We start from the raw sequence: 25,406 nt of genomic DNA, 5'->3' as shown, positions 1-25,406 counted from the left end.
GGCAATGGCTTCCTCAACTTTTCTGCAAAACCTGGACCCATACAAATCAGCTGGGCTAGACAATCTGGACCCTCTCTTTCTAAAATTATCCGCCGCCATTGTTGCAACCCCTATTACCAGTCTGTTCAACCTCTCTTTCGTATCGTCCGAGATCCCCAAAGATTGGAAAGCTGCCGCGGTCATCCCCATCTTCAAAGGGGGTGACACTCTAGACCCAAACTGTTATAGACCTATATCCATCCTGCCCTGCCTTTCTAAAGTCTTCGAAAGCAAAGTTAATAAACAGATCACTGACCATTTCGAATCCCACCATACCTTCTCCGCTGTGCAATCCCGTTTTCAAGCTGGTCACGGGTGCACCTCAGCCACGCTCAAGGTACTAAACAATATCATAACCGCCATCGATAAAAGACAGTACTGTGCAGCCGTCTTCATCGACCTGGCCAAGGCTTTAGACTCTGTCAATCACAGTATTCTTATCGGCAGACTCAGCAGCCTTGGTTTCTCAAATGACTGCCTCGCCTGGTTCACCAACTACTTCTCAGACAGAGTTCAGTGTGTCAAATCGGAGGGCCTGTTGTCCGGACCTCGGGCAGTCTCTATGGGGGTACCACAGGGTTCAATTCTCGGGCCGACTCTTTTCTCTGTATATATCAACGATGTCGCTCTTGCTGTGGGTGATTCCCTGATCCACCATTCTGACGACACCATTCTGTATACATCTGGCCCTTCTTTGGACACTGTTAACTAACCTCCAAACACGCTTCAATGCCATACAACACTCCTTCCGTGGCCTCCAACTGTTCTTAAACGCTAGTAAAACCAAATGCATGCTTTTCAACCGTTCGCTGCCCGCACCCGCCCGCCCGACTAGCATCACTACTCTGTACGGTACTGACTTAGAATATGTGTACAACTACAAATACCTAGGTGTCTGGCTAGACTGTAAACTCTCCTTCCAGACTCATATTAAACATCTCCAATCCAAAATTAAATCTAAAATCGGCTTCCTATTTCGTAACAAAGCCTCCTTCACTCACTACGCCAAACATACCTTCGTAAAACTGACTCTCCTACCGATCCTCGACTTCAGCGATGTCTTTACAAAATAGCTTCCAACACTCCACTCAGCAAACTGGATGCAGTCTATCACAGTGCCATCTGTTTTGTCACCAAAGCCCCTTATACCACCCACCACTGCGACCTGTATGCTCTAAATGGCTGGCCCTCGCTACATATTCGTTGCCAGACCCATTGGCTCCAGGTCATCTATAAGTCTATGCTAGGTAAAGCTCCGCCTTATCTCAGCTCACTGGTCACGATAACAACACCCACCCGTAGCACGTTCTCCAGCAGGTATATCTCACTGGTCATCCCCAAAGCCAACACCTCCTTTGGCCGCCTTTCCTTCCAGTTATCTGCTGCCAATGACTGGAACGAATTGCAAAAATCACTGAAGCTGGAGACTTATATTTTCCTCACTAACTTTAAACATCAGCTATCTGAGCAGCTAACGGATCGCTACAGCTGTACATAGCCCATCTGTAAATAGCCCACCCAATCTACCTACCTCATCCCCATATTGTTTTTATTTACTTTTCTGCTCTTTTGCACACCAGTATTTCTACTTGCACATCACCATCTGCTTATCTATCACTCCAGTGTTAATTTGCTAAATTATAATTACTTCGCTACTATGGCCTATTTATTGCCTTACCTCCTCACGCCATTTGCACACACTGTATATAGACTTTCTTTTTTTTCTATTGTGTTATTGACTGTGCAGTTGTTTATTCCATGTGTAACTCTGTGTTGTTGTTTGTGTCGCACTGCTTTGCTTTATCTTGGCCAGGTCGCAGTTGTAAATGAGAACGACACTCCAAATTGAGCTCAGTTGCATCCAATGTCCTTTGATCATCCTTGAGATCAAATCAAATCAAACTGTATTTGTCACATGCGCAGACCTTACTGTGAAATGCTTACTTACAAGCCCTTAACCAGTGCAGAGAAGAGATAAGAAAATATTTACCAAATAAACTAATGTAAAAAAGTTGAAATAATAAAAAGTAACACAATAACATAACAATAACGAGGCTATACAGTATACAGGGGGCACCGGTACCAAGTCAGTGTGCGGGGGTGAAGTTTAGTTGAGGTAATTTGTACATGTAGGTCGGGGTGAAGTGACTATGCATAGATAATAAACAGCGAGAAGCAGCAATGTACAAAACAAATGGGGGGGAAGGGGGGTCAATGTAAATAGTCCGGTGGCCATTTGATTAATTGTTCAGCAGTCTTATGGCTTGGGGGTAGAAGCTGTTAAGGAGCCTTTTGGTCCTAGACTTGGTGCTCCGGTACCGCTTGCCGTGCGGTAGCAGAGAAAACAGTCTAGTGACTGAAGTCTCTGACAATTTTATGGGCTTTCCTCTGACACCGCCTATTATATAGATCCTGGATGGCAGGAAGCTTGGCCCCAGTGATGTACTGGGCCGTACGCACTACCCTCTGTAGCGCCTTATGGTCAGCTGCCGAGCAGTTGCCATACCAGGCTGTGATGCAACTGGTCAGGATGCTCTCGATGGTGCAGCTGTAGACTATTTTGAGGATCTGGGTGCCCATGCCAAATCTTTTCAGTCTCCTGAGGGGGAACAGGTTTTGTTGTGCTCTCTTCACGACTGTCTTGGTGTGTTTGGACTATAATAGTTTGTTGGTGATGTGGAAACTAAGGAACTTGAAACTCTCCACTACATCCCAGTCGATGTTAATGGAGTCCTGTTCATCTTTCCCTCGATCCTGACTAGTCTCCCAGTCCCTGCCGCTGAAAAACATCCCCACCTCATGATACTGCCACCACAATTCTTCACCGTAGGGATGGTGCCAGGTTTCCTCCAGACGTGATGCTTGGCATTCAGGCCAAAGAGTTCAATCTTGGTTTCATCAGACCAGAGAATCTTGCTTCTCATGGTCTGAGAGTCCTTTAGGTGCCTTTTGGCAAACTCCAAGCGGGCTGTCATGTGCCTTTTACTGAGGAGTGGCTTCCGTCTGGCCACTCTACCACAAAGGCCTGATTGGAGTGCAACAGAGATGGATAATTCCTTCGACCTCATGGATTGGTTTTTGCTCTGACATGCACTGTCAACTGTGGGACCTTATATAGGCAGGTGTGTGCCTTTCCAAATCATGTCCCATCAATTTAATTTACCACAGGTGGACTCCAATCAAGTTGTAGAAACATCAAGGATGATCAATGGAAACAGGATGCACATGAGCTCAATTTAGACTCTCATAGCAAAGAGTCTGAGTTTTTGTGTAAATAAGGTAATAGATAATATGTTTAATAAATTAGCAACAAAAAAACAAAAATGTTCTTGCTTTGTCATTATGAGGTATTGTGTGTAGATTGATGATTATTCTTTTTAAAAATCCATTTTAGAATAAGTTTGTACGTAACAAAATGTGGAAAAGGGGAAGGGGTCTGAATACTTTCCGAATGCACTGTTAGTCAAGGGGTATGAATACTTTCTGTACAACACCTACAGTAGCAACCTGATCAAGAGTATTGGACCTCTTGGTGTAGCGGTTAAGGTGTTGGACTGACAGCCACAGTTACCCAGGTTTGACTTCCTGTCAGGCTAATCCCCCAAATACACTCCCGGATTTATTAATAATCTACATCCCGTTGCATTACCAAACAATTATGCAAACTGAGTCACGGCTACATTGTTGACATTGACAAATTAATGACGTTACAACATTATTTTTCCAGATAAGATATGTGACCAGATCAGTGACGCTGTGTTGGATGCTCACCTGAAGCAGGATCCAGATGCCAAGGTGGCCTGTGGTGAGTGGAGGAGAACATCTCACCACTATGTAGCAGCAGAGGACAAACTTCTCAGCCTTTAATCAGGGATGTACCGATGTAGAACTTGATCACCTTTTTGCAGGAGAACCTTTCCTGCAATGCAGAACATTTAACACTTGTAGTGTATTTGAGGTTTAAAAAGGCTCCTGAAGTTTGTAATTCCCACTTTTCAGAATTGAAAAATGTATCAACCCTCTACAAAAACTTTCATTATAATCCACACAATAATTCACATTTCCTGTTGGTGCAGGATTATTTTCCTACTGTAGCAAACTGGCTCAAATTAAAATCCTACACCTGTATTGAGCGTCTCAGAGAAGGAGGAGTGCTGATCTAGGATCACTTCTGGCTTATAGTTCACAATGAATATGATCGCTCCTATCTTGAGACGCTTGATACATACAGACCCAGATGCTGTTGACGTTCTTCAGTCTTTGGCCTGAGCATGGATTATTTACTGAAACCACGGACCGTCTTTCTCAAAATGTTATATTCTTTTCAGTAAAATGTACACTGAGTGTACAAAACATTATGAACATGACATAGACTGACATGGTGAATCCAAGTGAAAGCTATAATCCCTTATTGATGTCACCTGTTAAATCCACTTCAATCAGTGTAGACGAAGGGGAGGAGACGGGTTAAAGAAGGATTTTTAAGCCTTGAGACAGTTGAGACATGGATTGTGTATGTGTGCCATTCAGAGGGTGAATGGGCAAGACAAGGTTTAAGTGCCTTTGAACGGGGTATGGTAGTAGGTGTCAGGCGTACCGGTTTCTGTCAAGAATTGCAACGCTGCTGGGTTTTTCAGGCTCAACGGTTTCTCGTGTGTATCAAGCAGTGGCAGCTGCTGAGGGGAGGACGGCACATAATAATGGCTGGAACAGAGCGAATGGAACGGTATTTAAACCATTCCACTCATTCTGCTCCAGCCATTACCACGAGCCCGTCCTCCTGTGGTATCAAGAATGGTCCACCACCCAAAGGACATCCAGCCAACTTAACACAACTGTGGGAAGCATTGGAGTCAACGTGGGCCAGCATCCCTGTGGAACGCTTTCGACACCTTGTTGAGTCCCTGCTGAGGCTGTTCTGAGGGCAAAAAGGGGTGCAAAAAGGTGTTCCTAATGTTTGTACACTCGTATGATCATCAGGCATATGGTCAGCATTCTAACCATTGTGTGTTGTGAACAGAGACTGTGTGTAAGACTGGCATGGTGCTACTCTGCGGGGAGATTACATCTCGGGCCAACGTGGACTACCAGACAATTGTGAGGGATACCATCAGGCAAATCGGCTATGACAACTCAGATAAAGGTAATATTGGACTTGGATAAATAATTTCCTCTACCCTAGTATATATGACATTGTTCTCCCACTACCCTTTTATTTTCAGCATGAGTTGTCATAGCCCAGGTGTGCACAACATACCCACCCCCCCACCCAGACCAGATTAAGTTAGTTAAATCCGGCCCACATGGCAGTTATTGCATGTCATGTTTCACACCCCTCAGGTTTTGACTATAAGACCTGTAACGTGCTGGTGGCTCTGGAGCAGCAGTCCCCTGACATCGCCCAGGGAGTTCACATTGACCGGATGGAGAATGACATTGGAGCAGGAGACCAGGTGATTAAACAGATCCTTCAACAATTGGGGTCTGAGGCGTTAGGTGTGTGAGGTGATGTCATTCTTAACTGCCTGTGCTTGGTTTGCAGGGTCTGATGTTTGGCTATGCCACTGATGAGACCGAGGAGTGCATGCCTCTCACCATCGTCCTCGCCCACAAACTCAATGCCAAGATGGCTGAATTGAGGCGGAACGGCACTGTCCCCTGGCTCCGCCCTGACTCCAAGACACAGGTATGATGATGGAAGAGAAATATGGTTAAGCTCAAAGATGGGCAGTATTTCGGATCCATGTATTTGAAATATGCATTTCAATAACTTTTGAGTATGTTGTCAATTGTATTACGCTGGGCTGTAACAAGATACTTTCGAGAGCTGTAATTTGTATTTACAAAATACTTTTCTATACAGTTTATTGTAGAGGTTCACCATTTTGTGACCCCTCTTTCACCCATGATTGGTATCAGAAGTTTGATAGCACTATGGTGTGATAAGACCATCTGCTAAATTAACTAAATATAAATGTGTGTGTAAAAATGCACAATTGCAAAGCATGCTGTGTATTACTTGAATGAGCTCTGACCCACCCCCCACCCCCCAAAACAATCTAGAAGGGATACAGCAAAACTGACTTTTCGTACCAGGTTTAAGGGGAACTTACGCAGCAGGTTAGGATAATTAATGTAGCAGGCTAGGAGAATTACGTTAAACTGTATCCCATCTAGATATGACATTATAAGGCCAATAATAGTACCCAGTGTGCTTTGCAGTTCATTTTGATATGTTCATTTTCACATATACATTTTGGTTATTTAGCAGACACTATTATACAAAGTGACTTACAGTCAGTGCATTCAACTAAGGCAGATAAACAACAACATATCACAGTCATAGCAAGTCAAAGGTTTCAGTAGACGTTACTGAGAATGTTGTTGCTGTTCTGGCCGGTTAATTGCAAATGTATTTGTGTATTTTAACATACAAATACATGTATTTTAGTTAAATACAGTAGTTTATTATGATATATTGATCTTTCCGGTATTTTGTCATTTTTGACCATCCCTGGTTATGTTCTGACTGAAGAGCCTGGAGCCGATCCTTGTTATCATTCCATTATACATCAGTCAGGTGTTTTCATAAATGGCCATTGAACATGAACCCTCTCAAAGCAACAGGAGCTCACCTTTTTTGGAGACCCACTGTCCCTTGCTTTCCAATATCCAGTCTTATATAATAACTTCCACACACGCACGCACACGCACGCACACGCACACGCACACGCACACACACACACACACACACACACACACACACACACACACACACACACACACACACACACACACACACACACACACACACACACACACACACACACACACACACACACACACAAGTTCATCATGTGCACATCCTCACAAGTCAAGGTGATTGCCTTTAAAGTCAAATGGACTGGAAGTTATTCTTGTGTTTACACTGAACCCAGTCATAGATATTGGTTTACACCGTGACCATGATGACGTAGAGAACATGGATTCCAAGGCCTGGACTCTTCCGTGGTCTGTTTTACTCTCCTCCCCCATCTTCCCATAGACAACTCTCATTGGCCTTTAGGGGATCTGTCCCACAGGGACAGGGGCCCTTGGGAAAAGCTCCAGCCCTAAAGTGATTGTTTTTTGGGGAATCTGAGAACTCTCTCAAGGTGCTATTTGGAGTTCCAGGGGTTCAGTAGCGACGAAAGTGAAGTGTGCCACATTTCATCTTGGCGCAGGAGATCAATCAAATCAAATTTTATTTGTCACTTGCTTCGTAAAACAACAGGTGCACACTCTTGGCATTTTCTCAACCAGCTTCAGCTGGAATGCTTTTCCAACAGTCTTGAAGGAGTTCCCACATATGCTGAGCACTTGTTGGCTGCTTTTCCTTCACTCTGTGGTCCAACTCATCCCAAACCATCTCAATTGGGTTGAGGTCGGGTGATTGTGGAGGCCAGGTCATCTGATGCAGCACTCCATCACTCTCCTTCTTGGTAAATTTGACCATGAAGGCCTGATTCACGCAGTCTCCTCTGAACAGTTGATGTTGAGATGTGTCTGTTACTTGAACTCTGTGAAGCATTTATTTGGGCTGCAATTTCTGAGGCTGGTAACTCTAATGAACTTATCCTGTGCAGCAGAGGTAACTCTGGGTCTTCCTTTCCTTTAGCGGTCTTTGTGAGAGCCAGTTTCATCAAAGCGTTTTCAAAGTTCTTTAAATTTTCAGTATTGACTGACCTTCATGTCTTAAAGTAATGCTGGTCTGTCGTTTCTCTTTGCTTATTTGAGCTGGTCTTACCATAATACGGACTTGGTCTTTTACCAAATAGGGCTATCTTCTGTATACCACCCCTACCTTATCACAACACAACTGATTGGCTCAAATACATAAAGAAGGAAAGAAATTCTACAAATTAACTTTTAACAAGGCACACCTGTTAATTGAAATGCATTCCAGGTGACTACCTCATGAAGCTGGTTGAGAGAATGCCAAGAGTGTGCAATGCTGTCATCAAGGCAAAGGGTGGCTACTTTGAAGAATCTCAAAAATAAAATATATTTTGATTTGTTTAACACTTTTCTGGTTGCTAAATGATTCCATATGTGTTATTTCATTGTTTTGATGTCTTCACTATTATTCTACGATGTAGAAAATAGTAAAAATAAAGAAAAACCCTTGAATGAGTAGGTGTGTCCAAACTTTTGACTGGTACTGTATGTGCCAAGTTGCTCTCTCAGAGTATCATAATGGACATGCAACTTTGAACTTTGAATTTCTCCACTTGCGCTCTGCTTTCCTGTAATTTTTCTTTAATTGATTAGTTTCCTCACTCATCCGAGGGGCTTCATTTGGATGTGTCCCTTTTCAACTTAACTGGAACTATGGCATCAATGGCTGCCCTTAATTTGCTATTAAAGTTATCACAAGAGGAAGGCAGAATAGGTGGTGGAGTATTGTTCATACACTTCCCATACAATAAAATCTGTGGCAACTTCAGAGGTAAAATAGTGTTTCTTAATAATGCGTTCAGTATTACCCTATGCTATGGGCAACAAGGTAGTAAAAAATACAGTGGTTATCAGATAAAGCAACATCAACAATAGAGGATATGTCAGTAGAAAGCCCCTTGGTAATAACCATAAGTCCATAGAGCTCAAAATATTAATAAATTCAATGGCCTTATAGTCAGTTTCTTTGTCAACATGAATACTAAAATCCCCCAACACAATGATATATAAGTATGGCTCAGAATGAAGATTAGTCATTTGATTAGATATTATTTTAAAGGTGTGTTAGTGCCGGGCTGGAAAACTCTCCCCTCACGCCCCTTCTCTCCAGGTGACAGTTCACTACACCCAGGAGAACGGGGCGGTGATCCCTCGTAGAGTTCACACAGTGGTCGTCTCGGTGCAGCACGACGACTACGTGAGCCTGGAAGAGCAGAAGGAGATACTGAAGGAGAAGGTCATCAAGGCCGTTGTGCCGGCCAGGTACCTGGACGACAACACCGTCTATCACCTGCAGCCCAGCGGACGCTTTGTGATTGGCGGGCCCCAGGTAACCATTATCATTGTCCCATTTGTTAGGTTCTAACAACCCCGGTTGAGCTATTAGAGACCACATAGGTTTTTTACATTTTAGTCATTTAGCAGATGGTCTTATCCAATTTAGGGTGAAGTGCCTTGCTCAAGGGCACATCGGCAGATTTTTCACCTAGTCAGCTCGGGGATTCGAGCCAGCGACCTTCCGGTTACTGGCCCAACGCTCTCAACCACTAGGCTACCTGCCCTCCCCTCACCTCTTTAAGCCAAGGTGGCTGTTCCTCCCTCCACTGAGGAGATCTTCCTGACCTTACTTTATCTACTTCCAGTTCACTTCAAGTTATCAGTAAGAGTTCCTTCCTCTCCAGTAGCTCAGTTACAAAGGACGGTTGGGTCTTTGTAGTGTCTGGGTGGTGATTCGTGTAGAATCCACAGCCTGTCAACACACAAAGTATCTGCTTGAATCGTTTTATTTTATTGATGACAAGTTCATCATTTCATATGCGTGAAGGATTACAACCTGTAGTCTTTGTCCGCTTTCATACATTCACCCATCTCTGTTTATGAAAGGGTGATGCTGGGGTAACCGGTAGGAAGATCATTGTGGACACATATGGTGGCTGGGGTGCCCACGGTGGCGGGGCCTTCTCTGGTAAGGACTACACCAAGGTGGACCGGTCTGCCGCCTACGCCGCACGCTGGGTCGCCAAGTCCCTGGTCAAGTCCAATCTGTGCAGGAGGGTGCTGGTGCAGGTGAGAGATTCAACCGTATACTTCTCTAACCTTTGGACACTGTCAACCGAACCGAAGTAAACAATGACAGTCATTTCTATTGGAACTGAGGAGTTGATATCCTGTGCGTGTTTGTGATCCAGGTGTCCTATGCCATTGGAGTGGCAGCACCATTGTCTATTTCCCTGTTCACCTATGGGTCCTCCCAGAAGAGTGAGAAGGAGCTGCTGCATATCGTCAACAAGAACTTTGACCTCCGGCCTGGGGTCATTGTCAGGTGGGACAATATTATTGTCAATTTCCCCTCAGTCATACATAGAGTTTTTCCTGATCACGCAACCAGGCCATGAGAAATTCTGGGCCTTAGTTATAAGCAGCAAATAGGATCCAGAGTTTTTCCTGATCAGGTCACATGCTAAAGAAAATCTTATGTGCTTGTGTGTATGTAAATATTCCCTGTCGTCAACACTAAGTGGCAGCAATGAGATTTGACTGGAATACCTTGCTGGCTATTTGTCCACAGAGACCTGGACCTGAAAAGGCCCATCTATCAGAAGACGGCCTGCTACGGCCACTTTGGCAGGAAGGAGTTTCCCTGGGAGGTGGCCAAGAACCTCAACTTCTAGTGTGTGGCGCGGCAGGCAACGGGCAGCGGTGACATGGGCAGCTGTCTATGTTGACCAGTACGCGACAGCCATGCTGGCAGCTGTTAGGGGTACAGGGGAGGGTGGGAAAGGTTGGAGTAGGGGGGAGTGTACTCTCTCTCGCTCTCTCTTTGGCTGAAAACTGAAAAGCCAAACATCTCGGTCATATGATGAGGGGTGGGGAAGGGGTGATGGCTATGACCTCGATGGTCATCAGATATGTGAGATGGCTGTATGGTATTTTCAAAGTATTTTTAACATATACTACATACCCCCATACATGTGGCTTGTCTCACAAACACAACTTCCTTTTTGGTGCAGTTTTCATTTTTGTTTGTTTTCAGTAATGCCTAAAACATTAAGCTGGATAAAAAAGAAATTGGGTTAATTCCACTTTAGGCCTGTTGTAACCGCTAAAACCGCCTGTCGTTATTAAGCAAATGACCAAATCTAAAGGTAGATTAGCCATACTTTACGTAGTAGTTACATATTCTTTCAGGCCCAAATGCAGCCATTTTTTAAACCTCAATATCAAAAAAATGTGGGAAACAATTAAACACCTTACTATAGTAGTTAAAATTAAAATGGTCAAATAGCTTTTTTTTTATACAAAAAACAGTGGTCTGAGTGAGGGACCTAATTGGAGGGGCCTAATGGGAAGGATATGTATCCTGAAAAATAACTGTTATTGGCAGAGAGGTTTGGAACTCACTTTGTTATTGGTCTATTAACTTATTCCGCCTGGTGATGTCACCAGGCAAGCCAAAACTCCACCCATACAAAACCTGCTTATTACACGGTCCTGTGTAAACTGTGTTTTCAACAATATGTCCAATATGATACAAAACACAGGAAAAACTATTTTGACTGCACTGGGTCTTTTAATACTAATTTATACCATCAAAGAACATCTGTTAACTGCACTGTATTTGACATGCTGTGATTGACATGTGAAGTGGTGTTCATTCTTAATTCCCTTTATCCAAACTTTTTCTAACAAAATTCAAGGAAGGGTTTTCAAGTAACGTTGATCAATTAGAGGTTCACTAGTATAGTTGAGTGCTTTGTGAAACTTCATTCAAATCAAGGCACAAATACACAAACTCTCTTTGAAAGATACACGACTTCTACATGCTTTTATGTTAGAAAGCTTTTATTGTAGAGATATTACCAGAGGCAGGGCTAGCTTTTTCTGAGCGTGAAGGGTTTAGAGTAAAATGGTATGTAGCCACATTTTGGTTCAATGTAGAAAAAACGACTGAGAATGTGTCAGTGCTGTTACCTTGTCCCGCTTGCCTCGTCATCTACATAACCATCTCTCTTGCATTACTGTAACTGTTCTGAAACCAGATCAACTCAGATCCTTCATATACAGTTTGTCAATAGATAACAGGAAAATGTAAATAGGGTTTTGAACAATAAAACATGAAATGTATATGTCTTTTCATCAGTCTCTATAAGAGTTCATTCTCAGAAAATAGTTTTATTCTTTGCTGCTGCATCGATAATGCTCACCTTAAAGTAATAATCCACTCAAACTATCCCTTGGTATTTGTTTCATTAGTCCACTGTTGATACAGTCCCAAATTTTCTTGCATGTCAGAAATCAAGTTTTCAAGATATGGAACTTTCAAAACGCTAATTGTCATAGCCGGTGTGATACATTTCGTATCTCTGCCTGCTTGAATAGCAATTGATCAGATTGGCATGAGACATTGAATCAATAGAACACAGCTCAGAGATAAACAAAAAGAACAATATAACATTCAAAATGGGTGAATCTTTCTTTTTAAGATACAAAAGCACTTTGGAAAATGATGAATGACAAAAACAGGTTCTAGACGATAAATAGACAGATGTGTCTATATTTGCATTAATACCTGAAAAATTGAACAGCATACATAAAATAACATGTTTGTTTTAACATTTCTTATTCTTGTCATCAATTTGGTACAAGGATACACTTTCAAAGTGATTAATTTCTCTGGTTTGCTTTCTTTCCCACTGTAACACTTTCTCTGCATCAGATGACACTGCAACAAAACCATTGATCAGGGGGCCCTCTACTGGTTTCAATGCGTAACACACAACACCAAAAAGGTTTTCAGACACCTTTCGCATAGTCCCTCACAAAATGAAACAACAAGGGCCACTGCACCTGAACAGAACCTCCCTTTACCCAATTTGCTTTTATTTCACACAATACAACAATCAAACCTCTGATATAAAACAAATATCTCTGAGCACAGAAAACAACAATACCTCTTTTGTTTGACTTTAACTTCCCTTTAAGGTCCTGTCAAAAGGCACTGAACAACAGCTGGTGATGTAACAGATTTTCCTGAGTAGAAACAATGCGATGCAGAGTTCAGTGTCTGAATGGCCAAACATAACAACACAGGTACTGACCCAGCCATATTCTGCTTAGTCATCAAAGATTTTTCAGGCACTCACTCAAGACATTGGATCTGATACGCGGCAAGCGAACAAGTTCTCGTAATCAAGAGTGATTACGTAATGATGAAAGGAAAGGACAGGGAAGGTGTGTGTGTGTGTGTGTGTGTGTGTGTGTGTGTGTGTGTGTGTGTGTGTGTGTGTGTGTGTGTGTGTGTGTGTGTGTGTGTGTGTGTGTGTGTGTGTGTGCGCGCCTGCCTGTGTTCCTTCCAAAAGGCACTTGTAACATATGTTTTGCAATCCACCCTGTACTGTCTACTGCAACGCAGTGCAAATATGGCAATAACACGATGTTAGTCTTTGGTCAATGGTTAGAAAAGCTTTGGGTGCTTTAGCTATGTGCAATACCGAGCAGGTCCATTTGGAGGGTCTGTCGTCCTCATGCCCTTTGGTGGTCTATGATTGGTCAGGCATCCACTCTTCCCACTCCAACCCTGTTTGTGATTGGTCAGTGGGCACAGAAGCCTCCCTTTGATAGGCCTACAGCATTGCTATGCCATCTGGTTGGTAGTGGTGGTTGGGCCCTCCTGCCTCCTCAGCCTTGTGGTCACTGCTGGAAAAGCCCTGGACACCCCCTCTGGCCAGCACCATAAGGGTGTCCCCGGACATGTCCCCAAACTCAAAGGCAAAGGTCCCAAAGAAGAGCATGATGATGATGCAGAAGAGCCACTCAAAGATGGCGGAGGCGTGTTGCAGGGCAAAGCTCTCCTGGACAAAGAAGACACCGCCTGGGAGGGACAGAGGGTTAAGGAGAACAACAGCACCTATCTAGACAGAGGGACTACTGAGAGATTGCATGTGGAAACACACATGCGCGCGCACACACACACACACACACACACACACACACACACACACACACACACACACACACACACACACACACACACACACACACACACACACACACACACACACACACACACACACACACACACACACACACACACACACACACACACACACACACACATACAAACATACACACACGCATACATATATCAAAAGCATGTATTCAAAATATGCCTTTATCCAGCAGGGGGCCATGTAACACATACGTACTTCCTTTATGTCTCTCTGACTCTCTCTCTCTTACAGTGACGACCAGTGTAAAGGATACTGAAGACCAGGGTGATGAAGGCTAGTAAGCTCATCCCCAGTCGAAGGTGGCCCACGATATATTCTCTCTGGGTCTTCGCCAGCCGGTAGGTCAGGGCTGACTGCAGACACACAAACAGTATACTGGTGGGAAAAGCCACCCCTGCACCCACGTAGTGAAGCACTTTGGCATAATCCACCTGGAACACAAATAATTCAATGTTTATTTATGACACATAGATGGACGCACGCGTACTTCAAACGCACGTACGGACACAGAAGCACATGCACGCACACACGCATGGGTGAGCATGACCCAACAACACCACACTCTTAGAAAAGAGGCTTCCAAAACAGTTCTTTCGACTGTCCCCATTGGAGAACCCCTTTTGGTTCCAGGAAGAATCATTTTGGCTGTGGAACGGGTTCTACCTGGAACCAAAAAGGGTTATTCAAAGAGAAATTGTGGAGAGTATAGTCACTGTTAACAGGGTGTTACTCTATCTGACACAAAAGGACTCGTTTCCAGGAAAAGAGAACAACAGAGGATCAGAATAACACTCTAAACCAGAGGAGCTTCAGTATAACCATACAAAAAGACAGCTGCGAGCAGCAATGAACAGGGTTCACAGGATGACAGAAAGGACACCAGATCAGTTGGATAAGATTGCGAGCACTCTATCATGTCCGAACTATCTTCCTTTATGTGCCATTAGTGAAAGCATTACCATGTTTCTCTCTCAATACCACAGGGATGACACAAATGCTGTAGGTTGGTTATCTTTGAATGCAGCAGGTAATCATTCTTAAAGTCATTACTTAATCTATTGAGCTTCTATATATTGAATGCAGAAACAATCTCAAAACCATTCAAGTCTGATGTAATGTGTCTAAATAGAACATATGGAGTGAATCTGACATATGGTTCATGAGGAGAAGATGATTGCAGAGGATTTTGAGCATTAGCGTTACATATACAAAGGATGAGTTGTTAACAGTTTTTTAGATATCAATACCAAATTCAGTGTGGTTCATCTTAGTGACGTCCATGATAGCGATGACAAGTTTCAAGTTGATAGGCCAATATGGAGCGGATTTACAGTGGTTTAAATGGACACATAAAATCTGTTTTTTGATTTGTCAATAACTCTAGCCGTGTGCTAATATGCATCTGCTGATATATTGTGTGGCCATCTTTGAATGCATCCATGTTATTTTCTCAAACTATTTAGCGACTATTGTGATTAGTCCAAAGACCAAATTTGCAGTGAATCTGACTTTTAGTCCATGAGAAGATTTTTATGATTATTTTAAGTATTAGCATTACATAGTCAAAGAAGTGAATTGTTAATAGTTTCCTTAATTTTTAAGATATCAATGTCAAACTTAACATGGTCCATCATGGCAATGACTTTGATGACCCTAAAAAGTTTGATGTTGTTAGGCCTTGTGGAGTAGATTTACGAAAGATTTAAATGAACACATAAAATCTGAAATCCTGATTTATCAATAACTCAGCCATCTCTTAATCAATCCCTTAGCTTTTCTCAAACTAAGTTAAGAGATGTACCATGGGCTACAAGATGGAGGAAAATCTATCCTGACGGACCTTATGAGTCCTTGAGGCAAATTTGTTCAGCATGAGCAAAAGCACCTACATGCAAAGTTCAAGTCTCTAGGTCAAACAGGGTAACGAATATGAGGGTTTAAGTAAGATTACTTATAACAGCGCCATCTATAGGCCACTCTGTGCCATTATTTTTGACCAAGTTACTCATGGCCTCTAGTTTCTATGTGCTAAATTAGAAAAAAGTGACCACCCCTGTATTGACCTATGAGAATCCTCTTTAGTATATTGATTACACAAATACAATAAGGTCAACTGTATGATAGGCTGAGGTGGTAGAGATGTTCACACTCCAAAACCACAGGGTGGGGAACCTGTACCAGGTCTAGAGTTCATGACCTTCTAGAGTTTTCTTTAGCTGGGGGACAGTCTGCCTTCACTAACCACCTGGAAAAAGATCTACAGTAGGGTTGTCCAAATTTTTGTGACATGTGAGATACTTTACAGAGTCTACAGTAACCTATGCCCAGTACCAAACAGACTCCTAGCTTCTACTGTATGGCATTAAGAGTATCTAATCCTCTCAAATGTGCCTATGGCAGAAGGAGCTTGGAGTTGTTTCTCAACCGGATAACAGTCACTCTTGTAAAGGGATTCCTGCTATACATAAACTCCCCGTGTATGTGTATCCCATCCACAAACACTGGGTGATATGTCAAAAGTGCTGAAGTAGTTCCTCACATCCACTATGGCTTTAGCCTTGTTGGCACTGTGACAAACAGTGGTGTTAAAAAATGTTTACCCTCATGGGTACGCACTGTCACCAAATAGTACACATGTACATACAGTCCTCACCATATTTATTGGGACAGTGGAGCTAAAATATAAATGGTGTCTCTTTACTCTAGCATTTTGGATTTGAGATCAAATGATAGTACAGAATGTCATATTTTATTTTAGGGTATTTTCACACATATCTGTTGTCTGTATGTCTTCCTGAAACGTAAATGAATGGTGTCTGGAGTGATTTTCTTTTTAAATGAGCAGAGAAGATGTTTCTGAACACTTCTAAATTCATTGTGATGCTGCCAAGATAAAGAAAATTCCTGAACGGATCATGAATAATGATGAGTATGAAAATGACAGAGGCTACAACAACAGATTATCCTCTCATTGGGGGGGGGGTATAATCTTTGTGCCTCTGTAACTTGCTCACTCGTCATTATTCATGATTCATTCATGATTTTTCATAATCATGGCAGCATCCAAATGAATGCCTTCTATCCTCACTTACAAAGTGACTCCAAAACGACACCCAACAACTTTCACCATACAGTTACTATTGAGCAATACCCAAAACACAGCCAAAACAAAAGGCAAACAAGTTTGAAGAATCGCAAGACACCAAATACTAGACCAAATACTAAATGTTTGACTACTTCAATACGCTATAAGTGAATTTGTCAAAATACTTATGATTTCTTCAAATGGGGGGACTAGATACATAAAGTGCTTTCATGTCTAAATGGTTAAACAGATATGTAATGAAAAACCCTCAAATAAAAGATGACATTCTTTATTTTCGACTCGTATTAATCATTTTATCTAAAATCCAAAATGCTGAAGTAGAGAGACAAAATAAAAATGTTAGCTTAACTGTCCAAATGCATATGGTGAGGACTGTAATTTACACACCCTCACACACGCACACACTGTTCATTATATAAGCGAAGGGCTCCTCCATCAAGGCCAGGGAGGAGAGTCTGCAGGCCAATCAGGACCCAGCAAGAAGAGGAGGGATACACACACAACCGGGGCTGGTGGGACACAGAAGTGTGAAGACAAATATGAACACGCTCCATACAGACACAGCACATTTTAGGCACTGCCGGAAGGCTGGCCTCTGACCCCTTGTCCCTACCTGGCCCCCTACGGTTTGTAAGCACACGTGGATTTCCCTGTTACGCCATCAACACACCCGATACACACACATACAGACACATGTATAACTCTGTAGTAATTGCGCAACAATTGGGACAGCAATTGTCCAAACTGGAGTCGTAGTGGCATATAAATGACACTGTATATACAAAATATTAAGAACACCCGCTCCTTTCATGACAAAGACTGACCAGCTGAATACACCCCAAGTGTGGTGAAAAGGTGTTGATTTCACAAACAAGTTTTTTTGAGAGCTGTCATTGCTGACCTGTCTGCACATGCCCACACAAAAATACTGTCACTTAAAGCTCCAATGTAGCTGTTTTTATCTCAATATCAAATAATTATTTATTTTTACTATTTTCTACATTGTAGAATAATAGTGAAGACATCAAAACTATGAAATAACACATACAGAATCATGTAGTAACCCCCAAAAAGTTAAACAAATCAAAAAATATTTTATAATTTAAATTCTTCCAAGTAGCCACCCTTTGCCTTGATGACAGCTTTGCACACTCTTGGCATTCTCTCAACCATCTTCATGAGGTCACCTGGAATACATTTAAACTAATAGGTGTACCTTGTTAAAAGTTATTTTGTGGAATTTCTTTCCTTCTTAATGTGTTTGAGCCAATCAGTTGTATTGTGACAAGGCAGGGTTGGTATACAGAAGATAGCCCTATTTGGTAAAAGACCAAGTCGATATTATGGCAAGAACAGCTCAAATAAGGAAATCCCGAACACTGTCGACCAGTCACTCTTCTATCCATCGCATTCAGCACATGTACAAAACCTCAGAACCCTGGGAACAGAGTGTGATTGTGATCAAAATAAACTCTCCTATCTAAATCTGCATTCAGAATGTCTGTATTACTTCATGGCCACAAAAGGCAGACATTGTGGCTTAAAAGAAGGTACAGTAGTGTACACTGTCTGGCTATTGGCCAGTAGTTTGAGGAGCAAGAAAACTCCAGAAGACTATGTTCACTGCAATATATGCTCCCGTGTTTGGTTGCCCTAGCCACGTGGGATGGACCTCTTTTCCCAAGGGATGGTCCTCTTCCTCTGGGCAGAATAAGGACAGCTCCCTCCCGTCACAAGAGCCCAAGTCCGGAGATTGACCTTCAGAAGCCTACTGAGTGTAGGAACGCAGCAGCTTGCCAAAACCTCCTGTTTGTAAGACCTTACCAAAGGCCTTTCTAGAGGCCTGCCTAAAAATGATCAGGAGGGATGTCTTTGGAAGGCCTACAAAGAGATGATTGCCTGTGGGGGAGATTGAGATCAGATGCGTTGAAAGAACACATCAGGACAATGTGTTACTGAACGAGACCGCACCCACAGCCAGGCTGTGGACTACCCAGAGTTCACAGAGCTGCAGGTATTAGGGATCAGTGGTGGAAAAGTACTACATTTTCATACTTGAGTAAAAGTAAATACCTTAGTAGAAAATGACTCAAGTAAAAGTGAGTCACCCAGTAAAATACTACTTGAATAAAAGTCTAAACGTATTTGGTTTTAAATATGGTTTTAAAAATTCCTTATATTAAGCAAACCAGACGGCACAATGTTCTTGTTATATTTATTTATGGATAGCCAGGGTCACAATCCAACACTCAGACATCGTTTAAAAACAAAGCATTTGTGTTTAGGGAGTCCGCCAGATCAGAGGCAGTAGGGATGTTCTCTTGTGCGAATTTGACCATTTTCTGTCCTGCTAAGCATACGAAAATGTAACGAGTACTTTGGGTGTCAGGGAAAATGTATGGAGTAAAAAGTACATCATTTTCTTTAGGAGTGTAGTGAAGTAAAAGTAAAAGTTGTCAAAAATATAAATAGTAAAGTAAAGTAAAGCATCAATATGGCCGCAGCGTCTTTATAAGGGCAATGAAGTGGCAGAGTGATGGAGGTGCAAACCATGAATAGGAATGAATGGAATATCACATTATTTCAAGTTTAAGTATTTTTTTGTTTTAGTGGGGACAGTAGCATTAGAACTTAGCTCACATAATATAAATGAAAAGTATGCATTAAGGTGTTTGTAATAGAATATTATATTTTTTACATTAGTGGAGGAGTGCCAAGATTGAGGTGCAGTGGCTTCAAAACAGTGCCCCTCTCAGTCATCTAGTGTATACAGTGTCTTCGGAAAGTATTAAGACCCCTTGACTTTTCGTTACAGCCTTGTTCTAAAATTATTATTATTATTTTTTAAATAATCCCTCATCAATCTACACACAATAACACATAATAACATAGCAAAACCAGAATTTTAGAAAAGTTTGCTAATTTATATAAAAAAAAAAAAATGAAATATGACATTTACATAAGTATTCAGACCCTTTCCTCAGTACTTTGTTGAAGCACCTTAGGCAGCGATAATAGCATTGAGTCTTTTTGGGTATGACGCTACAAGCTTGGCACACCTATTGGGGAGTTTCTCCCATTCTTCTCTGCAGATCCTCTCAAGCTCTGTCAGGTTGTATGGGGCGTGTCGCTGCACAGCTATTTTCAGGTCTCTCTAGAGATGTTTGATCAGGTTCAAGACCAGGCTCTGGCTGGGCCACTCAAGGACATTCAGAGACTTGTCCCGAAACAACTCCTGCGTTGTCTTGGCTGTGTGCTTAGGGTCGTTGTCCTGTTGGAAGGGTAACCTTCCAGGTCTTGAGCGCTCTGGAGCAGGTTTTCATCAAGGATCTCTCTGTACTTCGCTCCATTCATCTTTGCCTTGATCCTGACAAGTCTCCCAGTCCCTGCCGCTGAAAAACATCCCCAGAGCATGATGCTGCCACCACCATGCTTCAACGTAGGGATGGTGCCAGGTTTCCTCCAGACTTGAACCTTGGCATTTGGCCAATCTTGGTTTCAACAGACCAGAGAATCTTGTTTCTCATGGTCTGAGAGTCCTTTGGGTGCCTTTTGGCAAACTCCAAGTGGGCTGTCATGTGCCCTTTACTGAGGAGTGGCTTCCGTCTGGCCACTCTACCATAAAAGCCTTATTGATGGAGTGCTGCAGAGATGGCTGTCCTTCTGGAAGGTTCTTCCATCTCCACAGAGGAACTCTGGAGCTCTGTCGGAGTGACCATCGGGTTCTTGGTCACCTCCCTGACCAAGGCCCTTCTCCCCCGATTGCTCAGTTTGGCTGGGCAGCCAGCTCTAGAAAGAGTCTTGGTGGTTCCAAACTTCTTCCATTTAGGAATGATGGAGGCCACTGTGTTCTTGGGAACCTTCAATGCTGCAGACATTTTTTGAAACCCTTTCCCAGATCTGTGCCCCGACACAATCCTGAGCTCTAAGGACAATTCCTTCAACCTCATGGCTTGGTTTTTGCTCTGACATGCACTGTCAACTGTGGGATCTTTTATAGACAGGTGTGTGCCTTTCAAAATCAATTCCAATCAATTTAATTTACCACAGGTGGATTCCAATTAAGTTGTAGAAACATCTCTGGCTCAATTTCGAGTCTCATAGCAAAGGTTCTGAATACTTAAGTAAGTAAGGTATTTCTGTTTTTTATTTGTAATAATTTGCAAAAAATTCTTTAAACCTGTTTTCGCTTTGTCATCTGGTTTAAGTGGGCAAAAAAAATGTGGAAAAAGTCAAGGGGTCTGAATACTTTCTGAAGGCACTGTCTTTAAATATTTGGAATATACTTGGTAGGAGGAACATTTATTTTCTCCTCCGCTCTGTCATTCTACAATCAGTAAATCACAACTTGAAGGGGAATGATTTAGTGGTGCGCTTCGCACCCTAAAGATGGGCCTTGCAACCTGCACTTGGATTAGCTAGCTGTCAAAGTGGAATGTTTTCTACAGACTACAGAGCACCCAGAGAGGACAATTTCCCTGTTTTTGGGGACTTACTGGGAACATCAAACAACTAGCCCGGCTTCAATAAAGTCATTGTGATTTACAATGCCCGGATGTAGTGAAAATCCCACAGGCTAAGATAGTGATCAGTTATTTTAAATTTATGTAATACTGTAGTGAAATCTTATGCAATCATACAAACAATGGACTTGCTGCCTTAGTTAAGAAATGTGGAGTTGCATCTCGTTACTATCGACCACACCAGTAGCCTACACAGCCTATACAGTGGTCAAACCTGAAAACAGGCCTCTAACACTTGAGCACATTCCACCTTCATCCAACACTTCACAAGAGCCATTTAGTGACAGAGACGCTCCACTGTGGGAGTGACGTCAGTTCTGTTCTTACCTGGAAGTTGCCCACCATAATGAGTCCTGCAGCACAGATCCAGCCAGTGGAGAGGCCGGCCGTGTTAAGGACACAGTTCTGGTGCTTCTCTATGACGTGGGCATACCGCAGCAGCCCTATCAAAATCACTGAGGGAGGGAGGAGAAACAAAACAAACATTTTCATTTTCACCTATCTATCAAGCAGACAGAACCACTCACCTGGTGACGGCTCACTATCAAATCTGCTAGAGCATGGAAGCAACAACAAACAACACTCTACATGTACCTCTTGCAGAGTAGGGAGTAGTACACTCTTGGATATTGAGTTGCAAGATGGAAAAGCAGATAGAATGTGCATAACACTATGCCAAGATGTGCCGTCTCTGCCGAGTTGTTAAGAACTGGGAACCACGTTGTGTGCAGATTCCTAATGGCTCTGTACCAAACTGGCCGGTGAAGGCTTCGCTGCAGCTGTACAGCACTTCCAAGAGCAGCAAACTGTTCTCGCAAAAATCCATTGGATGGAAATAGGTAGAGTTCACATCTGGTGTCCATCTCACCACCAAGCGAGACGTGCGTGTCGTCAATACAGTGATAATACAGCAGATAATGCGATAAAAATCCCTGTTTGCTAGTGATTCTTTGGCAAATTCACTTGTTAGGACACAGTGAGGGATCTAGTTTGTGGCCGGGGTTTCAGACGTTACCATTCTTCTCATCGCAACTCCACACCACGCGTCAGAGTTTAAGTAAACACTCTCACAGTGTGTGTGCTCAAACAAAAAACGAACCATCCCTTTGTGGCTTTTGGTGGTGTGCTTTGTTCACGTGTTTGAGTACGTGATCGCTAGCACTTTGTGCTGCATTCAACCCCCAAGCAGTGCCTCTAACCGCTCCCCGACATAAGAGAGCCCCGTTCAAACAAACTGAACCGCGGGGGGGTATTAAATGCACTGTCTGATAAGACTGTTATGTAATAATCACTTCAAAACCTGTCCATTCTAACTTTGTTCTAACTTCAAACTGGTAAGGGGAGAAACTCGTTTTGTATGGATCGACAGTACAAATGATACAATTACAAATACTGTACATACACTGTAATGGATCCAGATATATGATATATCCATGTTCATACTGTATGCCCTTTGGTAAACATTTTGGCACATAAATCAATCTGAAAAGAGACCATTTGAACAGGGTATATGCTAATCATAGGTTTTTTTAGGTCCCCAATGCAGTCCTTATAGGGAAAATTCCTTGACAGTTAAGGTTTCTGAGGTTGAATATTCCAAAAAGCCAAGACACTCTGCGTCCATGATTGGCTTTGAAGCACACAAAAAACAACCAAAATAGCTGGTTTCAAGAGGTTTTGGCAGAGAAACAGCACTGCTGTAATTGCCCATGATCGGGCTGCTGCGGTTAGTTCATGTGGCGTCGGAGTGGGGGACACACACAGAAGGATCTCCTTTCAGGGGGTGGAGTAAAAGGGGTGGGGGGGGGAACATGGGGGGGCATAGACTTCTGTTTGTGGAACAGAGACCTTGTTAGATTCACAGCCGCAGCTGGAAAAACATCAACCTGGAGCTTTTGGTATTTTTGATATTTTATTAGGATCCCCATTAGCTGTTGCAAAAGCAGCAGCTACTCTTCCTGGAGTCCACACAAAACATGAAACATGACGTAACACAGAACATTAATAGACAAGAACGGCTCAAGGACAGAACTACATCAATTTGTTTTCAAAAGGCACATGTAGCCTACATATCGATACATAAACACAAACTATCTAGCTTTAACAACCTACATTTAGGGATGCACAACGAGACAAACTATTTTACTTTTACAGTGAAAGAGGATGACAGAACTACAGACATCCCTGACAGTTACGTACAGTGTACTGTGTATGACTATGAGTGTGTGGATAGCTAACAGAGTTGTCATCGATCTGCATCGTAATCCAAACTCTAACCATTTGCTGCCATACAAATCATTTTATCTGGCCTCAGCGCCGTCAGTGCATTAACAATGATGACACCGCAAGCTGATAATAGACCTATGCATCACTCTTCCTATTCAAAAGAAACATGAGTTTCATCGGTACATACCCATGAAGGATCCGGTACTGCAGATGAGGCTGAAGAAGCAACTCTCAGGGGGAAGGGTGCCACACTTACTGCAATGAAAACAGAGGGAGGGAGGGATCAGTTAGTGTCTGAACTCTGCTGTACTGAAATAGACCCGGCCATGTTTCCCTTGGCAGAGGCAACAGACCGACCTCATGTAGATGGGTAACATGGTGAGCAGATTCTTTGGAAGCCAAGCTTGACCACACAGCTGGAAATATTGGCTGCATTTCAGTACTCTCAGTACGACAACTGATTCCTCGCTCCTTCTGTGGCACCCTTCCATGCAACAAAGCCGCAAGTGAACAGCAAATCTGGTTTCCAAAAAACATACACAACGCCTCTCCCCCATGTGACCTACTTGTGGTGTGTATGTACTGACACGTATGTGTAACTGATAGATAAACACACACACACACACACACACACACACACACACACACACACACACACACACACACACACACACACACACACACACACACACACACACACACACACACACACACACACACACACACACACACGTTAATGTTTTTGTACATTTTAAAGTCTTTAGTCTGTAATGTCTTTTTCGTTATGTGTCGGACCCCTGTAAGACTAGCTGTCGCCATTGGCTTCGGCTAATGAGGATCCTTATGAATCAAATCAAACTCTCAAACTCGTTCCTTCTCTTCTTTCCGTAGTCTGCACTTACAGTTGAAGTCGGAAGTTTACATACACCTTAGCAAAAATACATTTAAACTCAGTTTTTCACAATTCCTGACATTTAATCATAGTAAAAATTCCCTGTCTTAGGTCAGTTAAGATCACTACTTTATTTTAAGAATGTGAAATGTCAGAATAATAGTAGAGAGAATGCTTTTATTTCTTTCATCACATTCCCAGTGGGTCAGAAGTTTACATACACTCAATTAGTATTTGGTAGCATTGCCTTTAAATTGTTTAACTGGGTCAAACGTTTTGGGTAGCCTACCACAAGCTTCCCACAATAAGTTGGGTGAATTTTGGCCCATTCCTCCTGACAAAGCTGGTGTAACTGAGTCAGGTTTGTAGGCCTCCTTGAGCGCACACGCTATTTCAGTTCTGCCCGCAAATTTTCTATAGGATTGAGGTCAGGGCTTTGTGATGGCCACTCCAATACCTTGACTTTGTTGTCCTTTTTGCCTGTTGCCATTTTGCCACAACTTTGGAAGTATGCTTGGGGGTCATTGTCCATTGTCCACACACACACACACACACACACACACACACACACACACACACACACACACACACACACACACACACACACACACACACACACACACACACACACACACACACACACACACACACCTTTTTCACTGCACTCAGCAGAGATACGGTTTGTGATGTTTATCAATAATCCAATGCTTTTGTTTTGGTTGTGACATATTTTAGGGTTTAGGGTTCATGAAACCAGAGATTGTCAGGGTCACACACATCGGTGAGATATACCGGGATCCACCAACACACCCTGCAGGCAGCTGCCACATTCCCCATAATTGCTGAAGAGGAAAGGGGATCTCAGCCCTATGCACGCTGCCGTCTCACCAATC

The 25,406-nt window shown here is 42.7% G+C and overlaps 2 protein-coding genes across 7 annotated transcripts in view; one reads left to right on the top strand and one right to left on the bottom strand.

Moving 5' to 3' along the window:
* LOC139570291 (S-adenosylmethionine synthase-like) overlaps positions 1-11,880 on the top strand; it is a 15,479-nt gene extending 3,599 nt beyond the window's left edge. The window contains exons 2-9 of the mRNA XM_071392054.1: positions 3,767-3,844; positions 5,060-5,182; positions 5,380-5,492; positions 5,582-5,725; positions 8,867-9,085; positions 9,640-9,822; positions 9,945-10,078; positions 10,325-11,880. Of these exons, the coding sequence (XP_071248155.1) occupies positions 3,767-3,844; positions 5,060-5,182; positions 5,380-5,492; positions 5,582-5,725; positions 8,867-9,085; positions 9,640-9,822; positions 9,945-10,078; positions 10,325-10,427 (1,097 nt within the window). The 3' untranslated portion in view covers positions 10,428-11,880. The remainder of the gene's footprint in view (positions 1-3,766; positions 3,845-5,059; positions 5,183-5,379; positions 5,493-5,581; positions 5,726-8,866; positions 9,086-9,639; positions 9,823-9,944; positions 10,079-10,324) is intronic.
* Positions 11,173-25,406, bottom strand: part of LOC139570292 (transmembrane protein 150A-like) — a 29,790-nt gene continuing 15,556 nt past the window's right edge. For 4 of the 6 annotated variants that reach the window (XM_071392059.1, XM_071392055.1, XM_071392057.1 and 1 more), the window contains 4 exons: positions 23,809-23,876; positions 21,723-21,850; positions 14,020-14,197; positions 11,173-13,627 (listed from right to left, as the gene is read on the bottom strand). In XM_071392059.1, the coding sequence (XP_071248160.1) occupies positions 13,380-13,627; positions 14,020-14,197; positions 21,723-21,850; positions 23,809-23,876 (622 nt within the window). In that variant the 3' untranslated portion in view covers positions 11,173-13,379. The other 2 variants (XM_071392056.1, XM_071392061.1) reach the window with 2 other exon arrangements.

This window comes from Salvelinus alpinus, chromosome 3 (genome assembly GCF_045679555.1).
Source record: "Salvelinus alpinus chromosome 3, SLU_Salpinus.1, whole genome shotgun sequence".
In the NCBI taxonomy this organism is placed as follows: Eukaryota; Metazoa; Chordata; class Actinopteri; order Salmoniformes; family Salmonidae; genus Salvelinus; species Salvelinus alpinus.
This window is presented reverse-complemented; position numbering and strand designations above follow the sequence as displayed.